At 40.4% G+C, this 7775-nt stretch overlaps 1 protein-coding gene across 1 annotated transcript in view; it reads left to right on the top strand.

The window, feature by feature from the left end:
• Nucleotides 1-1065: 1065 nt before the first annotated feature.
• LOC104157670 (collagen alpha-1(III) chain-like) overlaps nt 1066-7775 on the top strand; it is a gene marked incomplete at its 5' end in the record, with an annotated part of 8384 nt that continues 1674 nt past the window's right edge. Inside the window, 12 exons of the mRNA XM_009695094.1 lie at nt 1066-1227; nt 1354-1461; nt 2219-2326; nt 2739-2792; nt 2969-3076; nt 3679-3732; nt 3843-3950; nt 4729-4782; nt 4999-5106; nt 5754-6033; nt 6608-6795; nt 6986-7228. Of these exons, the coding sequence (XP_009693396.1) occupies nt 1066-1227; nt 1354-1461; nt 2219-2326; nt 2739-2792; nt 2969-3076; nt 3679-3732; nt 3843-3950; nt 4729-4782; nt 4999-5106; nt 5754-6033; nt 6608-6795; nt 6986-7228 (1575 nt within the window). The remainder of the gene's footprint in view (nt 1228-1353; nt 1462-2218; nt 2327-2738; nt 2793-2968; nt 3077-3678; nt 3733-3842; nt 3951-4728; nt 4783-4998; nt 5107-5753; nt 6034-6607; nt 6796-6985; nt 7229-7775) is intronic.

Below are 7775 nucleotides of genomic sequence, written 5' to 3'. Positions count from 1 at the left end.
ATTCAGGATCTTGAACTAGTATGCATTTTCAAAACTACATTTTGTAGATCACTTTTGATAATTTTTTTTTAGTTGCCTGTAGAATGGAATAGCCTAAGATTTCATTCTCTTGGGACAGAGGCATTTGGAAAAATTCTTGTGGCAAAGTTTCTCTCTTATGGTATGGCCTACATCTGAAGTTTAACCTACCAATTTGCAGTGTCCTATTATAAAAATGTATGCTGATATGTTGGCTTAGTTCCAATATTTTACACAATATCTGTGTATGAAGAAAGGCTGTTTCATAATATCCTTGCATATTCAACATGCACCTACTTTTGACTTGCATAGTAAAAATTAGATTCTGATTTTTGATTCTTTAAAAATTAAGAAAATACAAAGAATATAATGGATTTACCCATATTTTTTTTTTTAATCAAAATTATAAGTTATCCTTTGTTGTATGGTAACTGAGTTAGTTATAAAGTAAGAAAAAATCTTTTATATTTGAATAAACGAATTTTTATTTTCTGTCTTATGCTTACAGACAGATGCAAATTAGAATATTGCTGAATAGAAAGAAAAAGTAGGATTAAAGTCAACTTAATGCTTTCCATTGATTGGCTAAGCTAAGAGTTTTAATGAAAGACATTTCATTCTGCACATGTCTAAGACACCACCTTAAAGGTATCTGGCAGGAATAATTCAAGAAATCAGCAGGGTCTGCTACTATTTCAAATTGCTGTGGCAGAGCCACGAGTAAGGAACGTGTGTCCTGTGTTGGCTGCATTACAACCACTGGGCATCCAAAACGTGCAGGTTATGCAAACCATATGTCCAGTGAGTAGGGAGAAAAAAAAAAAAATATCAGTTATGAAAGTGGTAGGCGAAAGTATTCTCTTTATAAGACCAGTTCTCTTTATAAGACCAGATCAGATTGGGGTACATAGAGGCTGGACCCTAAATCCGCCTTCAGGCAGTAACTCAAATCTGGTTGGCTTTCATGAGGAAAGATCAATGCCAGTAAGCGCGTGCTGCTATTTCAGATAACACAGCTCACGCTCTTCTTTTTAAAATTCTTTTTAGGGTAGTCCAGGTCCCCCTGGTAACGCAGGGCCTGCAGGCAAGGATGGGCCTCCTGGACCCCCTGGTAGTGCCGGTTCTCCTGGCAGTCCAGGACCTGCTGGAACAAGAGGTGAGCCTGGCTCACCAGGTGAAAAAGGGCCACCAGGTGCACGAGGAGAAAGGGTAAGTACACATCCAGCCAGGGACTGTTACACCAATAGACAGGGATTATGTCTGTCAAGAATAAGAAGCCACCTATTGAATGTTGAAGATGCTCAGCATTGACTGATCTGACCTTTTCTTCAACAGGGGGCACCAGGTGAACCAGGTCCTCAAGGCATTGTTGGTGGCCGGGGTGGCACGGGTTTGCCAGGTCTGCGTGGCCCGAGTGGTCCACCTGGGATGGCAGGTGCCAAGGTGAGAGAGCATTCACTGCAGCAATAGCCTCAACGCTAACACAGGGACTGTAATCCAGCTGCTGAAAATAGCTTAGAGATACAGAAAGTAGTGAACATGTTGTATTTTTTTTAACGCTTTTTAGTCCAGAGACTACAGAATTTAGTTATGTGTGTCTACACTTGTAAGATCAGGCTTTAAAATGTCCACTAAGCAGCAGCTGTGGGATGTGAGGTTGTCTTAAGGAGGGTCATGGGCTTTAAACTCTCCTTGAGACAAGATCTGAGTCATAGTCTCACCTACCGCAAGTTGTTTATCTTTGCTTAATTCTCAATATTTTATCTTGCTTAAATGTTATGACCCAAACAGAAAAACACTTTCACCTCCCTCCAGGGAAGTGGTGTGAGGCGTGGTTTGTATTTTATCACTAATATAGTGATAGATCAGCATATTTTTTTTGTTAACTGCTTTGTCTATTGTTTTTGGGCATACGAAAAGAGACATGCTCATTTATTATTTCTTAGTTTACAAAACAAGAAGGAACATTCCTTGGGTTCAATGGCCTTGCATGAATATTACCAGCAATGAAAAGAAACCAGTTTGGCCAAGTTTTTATCTTTGTTATTTGGAGAATTCATAATCACCAAAGTCACACTGGCCCTTCACTTTATTAGGCCTCCTTCATAATCACTGTGTATTTAATTAAAGATGTACAATACGATGGTATTTCATAAGTACGTTATCTATTTGCAATGAAATCCTTTCCCTTTTTCTTCAGGGTGAAGATGGTAAACCAGGCGTCAATGGCATCCCAGGGGAACGCGGTGCTCCTGGTCCACAAGGACCGATTGGACAAAGAGGCTTACCTGGAGAGCCTGGCAGAGATGTGAGTGGATGTATTAGACCTTCCTGCTAGCTTGCGAGTTACAAACGGGAGACTCCTCTGGGAATAAATACGCGTTAAGGTTCACAAAGCATCCTTCAAGTGCCTGATGCACAGGGACCTGGGCAGGTGACGTTCTCACATAAGGTGGCGTAGCCTGCTGTCTCTGCTATACCTTTTGCTACCTGTAGACCACATCTCTGTCTCACTTGGAACTGAACAAGAGACTGCACTGCCTGTACGCCTACAAAATAACGCAGGTCTTGCAGGTCTTTTATGGGCCTCTCCACCTCCAGGAACTCGTCCTTCTTGAAAACTTCCTCTTTCTTTGATGAGCACTATTTAAGCTTACTGGAAAACAAGCTGTCTATTCAGCATCCAGTTTATGAACAAACTGTACCACTGTCTTTTCCAGGGTAACCCTGGCTCAGATGGCTTGCCTGGACGTGATGGATCCCCAGGAGGCAAAGTAAGGCATCACCAATATCTTTAGACTGCCAAATAAATGTTATGTAGAGATAATATACATGGTTCCATGTATGTAACTTGTTCCTTGAACCTCTTATGCTCCGCTGAATATACTCTTTACATTGTAGGTCTGTAAAACATTAAATTAATTATCCTGCCAACTGTTACTATCTGCAGGGTGACCGTGGTGAAAATGGCTCCCCTGGCCCTCCAGGACCTCCTGGTCACCCTGGACCTGCAGGTACCAGTGGTGCACCTGGAAAAGCTGGTGAAAGAGGATTTCAGGTAAGACCAAAATAAATAGCTTACTGCTTATTTACCTACCTTTCCTGTGCAAAGTTCATTTAATGCAGCAATAAAGTAGAAGTTTGGAACAGTTATACATTTGTTACTGTTATAGTGTCTTGGCATTGAGGACCTCTCTTTTATAAGAATATCAAGGGGAAAGACATCACTGTTTATGTTCTGATAACTGTACATAAATTAAGTTCAAAATTCACATACTGCTTAGGATGCCAAAAAGCGCATCACCCCACCAAGGTCCTATCTTCATTTCCATCCCATCTGGTCCTCATGCAGCACAAACGACATTATTTAAACTAAGGGAGTAACTTCGAAAGTCTTCAAGTTTTTCTTCTGAGAAGTGCTGACACCAGCACATGAACCAGGGGTCTAGCGCATGTGGTATGTGTGCCTACAAGCAGCTAATTAAGACTAACATTGACAGGAAAAGGAACTGAATTCTTGCTGATTATTTTGTGTGTGTGTGGAGCTCCCCCTTGTTTCCAAACAGCTGCTGGCTTTGAACATACTGTGTATCTGGAAGTAAAAAGGCGGTCTAGTCAACTCCAAGTGATGCATACCATCTTATTCTTATTGTGTCACAGGGTCCACCTGGCCCTCCTGGCTCTGCTGGTCCTGCTGGTGCTCGTGGTCCTGCTGTAAGTCATATTTAAAGTATTTGTGATATCATACATTCACTATTTCCTGTTATTTGGGCATTTCTCTTATTTCTTTATATATTCCTTTTATTGCAAATCTACTCTTACAGGGTCCCCAAGGTCCTCGTGGTGATAAAGGTGAAACTGGTGAACGAGGCAGCACCGGTATAAAGGGTCATAGAGGATTTCCTGGTACACCTGGTCTCCCTGGTCCTCCTGTGAGTATTTTGCATTGGATTGGTAAACATGCATTACCACCCTGAACAGTTCTTAATAGCTAAAAGAATTGAAAGGTAATAGGCATGCCCTAGGTGTTTATGACAAGTAAAAATTTATAAAGGGATTTATACTGAAAAGAACTATTTAATAGTACTTATGATACAAGTGAGAATCAAGAAACCAAAACTCACTCAATTAATCTATTATGATGGCAAAAAATATGGAAGTGTTAACTATGAATGCCATCAATATCAACCTCCTTAACAACACAGTATAATCTGTTGTCTAATGTATAGCATGAGCAAAAAAAAAAATCTGATAAATTCTCATTTACACTATGACAGTGAGGTGATCAATGATTTTTGAACATATGCCTTAGTTCTTTGTGCTGCATAAATAGAGCAAATTTTTAAATGTATTTGAAAACATGAGTGTTTGTCACATTATTTAAATACTGGTAATACAATTAAAAATGCAGCATTTTGAGCATATAGCTATGTATTCTTATGAATACAAGATTTCATCCAAAGCTCATTGATGTTGGTTGGCTTTCTTTTTGGATATCACATCACTAACATTCTTTCATACAGAGAACATTCAATATTTTTTTCTAGTTAAAGAATGGCAACCGGTCTGTCTCATATCGGACATAATCCTTTTATAAGGATGTGTTTCAGATAATCTTAAAGATGTTTTCAATGTCTTTATTGAAGGTACATCCAGCTAGGTGCAAAATATTATTGGGAGGTGTATGACTTACTTTTATCTTCTTCATAGGGTCCCCTGGGTCCACAAGGTGCAATTGGAAGTCCAGGAGCTTCAGGTGCAAGGGTAAGAAAAACTCCTTGCTTAGCATAACTGGAAGGAAGATTCAGACGGTGTGGTTAAATAAATAAATTTGCCATCTGAATAGGCAATAGCTGAAGAAAGAGAAAACACCTGATAAATTGTACAGACATGTTTGAAATATCTCACAAAGTATTTCTGAATTTAACATTATCTGGTAAACTATTTTGACCATATTATTTGTGTTCAACATTGTTCTAGGGTCCCCCAGGACCAGCTGGGCCACCTGGAAAAGATGGTACAAGTGGCTATCCAGGTCCAATCGGTCCTCCTGGCCCCCGTGGTAACAGAGGTGAAAGTGGCCCTGCAGTAAGTAAATTGTGCACACTCAAAGAAATAAATCTTTAGGGATTATCCATGAAACATAGGGCTCTCTCCTATTTAAATATCTCCTTCAGAAAATTTTGTATTTCACGGACAGTTTGTGGTAGGAGGTATCTAGCTATCAAGGCTAAATCCAAAAACTACGGATCATTTGTAGTTCCGTGTAACTATTGATGCGCTGGCCGTTGTGTTAGTCTCAGATAATCACTGAGTTTTCTGCATACAATGGGAAGGCAGGATCTCCTCCTCACTTCAGAGCACAGACTCCCTTTGTGTCTTGGAAGCTATGAAATGGGCTTCCTGGACTCCAGAGAGGCCAGTGCTGCAGAGGTCACTAGCATAGTCACTTCTCCTAAAGCCAGGAAACGGTTATTCTCTGGATTTTCGTGGAAAGCATTCCTTCTCCTTCTCAAAGCCGAGCCAGAAGAAGGACAGTCACAGCTTCACAAAATTAGGAAAAGAAAATTCCGATTTTAGGAAAATAAAGGCCTGGAAAGTCTAAGAGATGTTTATACATAGCAAGTGCCATTATTTAATGAACAAGTAAATTAAATGTTTACGATTAGGTCCCACACAGACTTTTAGTTTTAACCTGTGATCTCTACTCAGCGCTATGTTCACTATTTTCTTAGGGTCCACCAGGCCAGCCTGGTCTTCCTGGTCCTTCTGGTCCTCCTGGTCCATGTTGTGGTGGTGCGGCTGCCCTGGGTGCTGGTGAAAAAGGTCCAGTGGGCTATGGGTATGAATATCGAGATGAGCCAAAAGAAAATGATATCAATCTGGGTGACATCATATCTTCAATGAAATCAATTAACAACCAGATTGAAAACATCATTAGTCCTGATGGGTCACAGAAGAATCCAGCTCGTAACTGCAGAGATCTGAAATTCTGCCATCCTGAGCTCAAGAGTGGTATGTTAGGTTTTTATTTTCACCAATGGTAGCAGATATTCATTTTTATTTTGGGGGTTTTGGTTTTGGGTTTTTATGAAGCTATGAAATGGATTTCCTAGACTCCTCTAGAGAGGCCAGCGCTGCAAAGGTCACTAGCATAGCAATTGTCCTTGAGTGTTTAAATGCAGAGATCTGCTACAAAAATTATATTTTGTTTTTTAAAGATATGTCATGATAAAGATGATAAATGTAGTAATAATTTTAAACTTTAATTTACTATGCAGTATATACACTGACTTCAACTCCAGTCCTTACATGCTTATAAATGAATGTCTGTTTACATAATTTTATGGAAAAAACCCATGACAACTATAAGTTCTGTACTTATTTCAAATGTCACTCATATCACAGTATTCACATGAACTCAGTACATTTTGTATCATGTTTTCTGTGGCATCTCTTCTGTCAAAATTAATGTGTCCTAGTTTGGCTCAGGAACGTGGAATAGAAATAAGCTTCACCATCATGCAGTCAGATTCTTCTCCAAATACATTAAAGCCCCTTAACATTTTTATTTTTTTTTTATCTCTAGGACAGTACTGGATTGATCCTAACCAAGGCTGCAAGATGGACGCTATTAAAGTATACTGTAATATGGAAACTGGTGAGACATGCCTCAATGCTAACCCCAGCACCGTGCCGAGGAAAAACTGGTGGACCAGCGAAAGCAGTGGAAAGAAACACGTTTGGTTTGGAGAATCTATGAATGGAGGCTTCCAGGTAAGAAATTACCACAGTTAACAGCTCAAAAGGTAGTACACACATTGTGCCTGCATACCTCACAATGTTCTAAAAAAAAAAATCCTGAAATTAAACTAAGCTAGACATTTAGTGGGTGAAACAATAACTACATGGACTGTCCCTAGACACAATTAAACAGAAACTGTTGCTTATGTGTTGTACCCTGCAGTTCAGTTACGGAGATCCTGAGCTTCCAGAGGATGTCTCAGAAGTTCAGCTGGCCTTCCTCCGCATCCTCTCCAGCCGTGCCTCCCAGAACATCACCTACCACTGCAAGAACAGCATCGCCTACATGGATCAAGCCAGTGGAAATGTTAAAAAAGCTCTGAAACTGATGAGCTCTATGGAAAGTGAGATCAAGGCTGAAGGAAACAGCAAATTCACATATGCTGTTCTGGAAGATGGCTGTACTGTAAGTAAACAAGACTTTAGTATGGCAGTTTAGTCCTCTAGAGGGAATTATTTATTAGACCCGTGAGAAAGGAAGAGAGCGCTTTGCATGACCTGGGTAAGGAAAGCACACAGCTGCACCTAAGCGGGGAAACGGAGATTCTGTACATCAGAGGTGCACTCCCATTTCAATCTGTGCTTTACAGGTATCGCCTTGCTTTAGAGTCCAAGTCAGTGAAGTCAGTGACGAAGTTTTGATCCATCCCATGTCAACTCTGAAACTAAGAGTAGTAGGAATCGTCTTAGTCATGCAAAAAAAAATCAAGGCTAGCTGATTCAAGCCATGGGCTATGATTACGGGAAGCGGCAAACACAGTCATTTTGCAGATGCAACATTGATTGCTTCACTGTGCCGTGCTCACTGCAGCAGAAAGCACGGGAGAGAAGCAGTAACATCGATGAGCAGCATGCTGGTTTATGAGCATCTGCAGCCTTTTCAGTGACAAATACAAAACACCGTAACACCAAAAGCACAACAAACACTGACATATATGGCAAACCTGCTGTTT

This window comes from Cariama cristata, unplaced genomic scaffold, assembly GCF_000690535.1.
Source record: "Cariama cristata isolate BGI_N322 unplaced genomic scaffold, ASM69053v1 scaffold9852, whole genome shotgun sequence".
Classification (NCBI taxonomy): domain Eukaryota; kingdom Metazoa; phylum Chordata; class Aves; order Cariamiformes; family Cariamidae; genus Cariama; species Cariama cristata.
The sequence above is the reverse complement of the archived record's forward strand: the minus strand, read 5'-3'. Positions and strand labels throughout refer to the sequence as shown.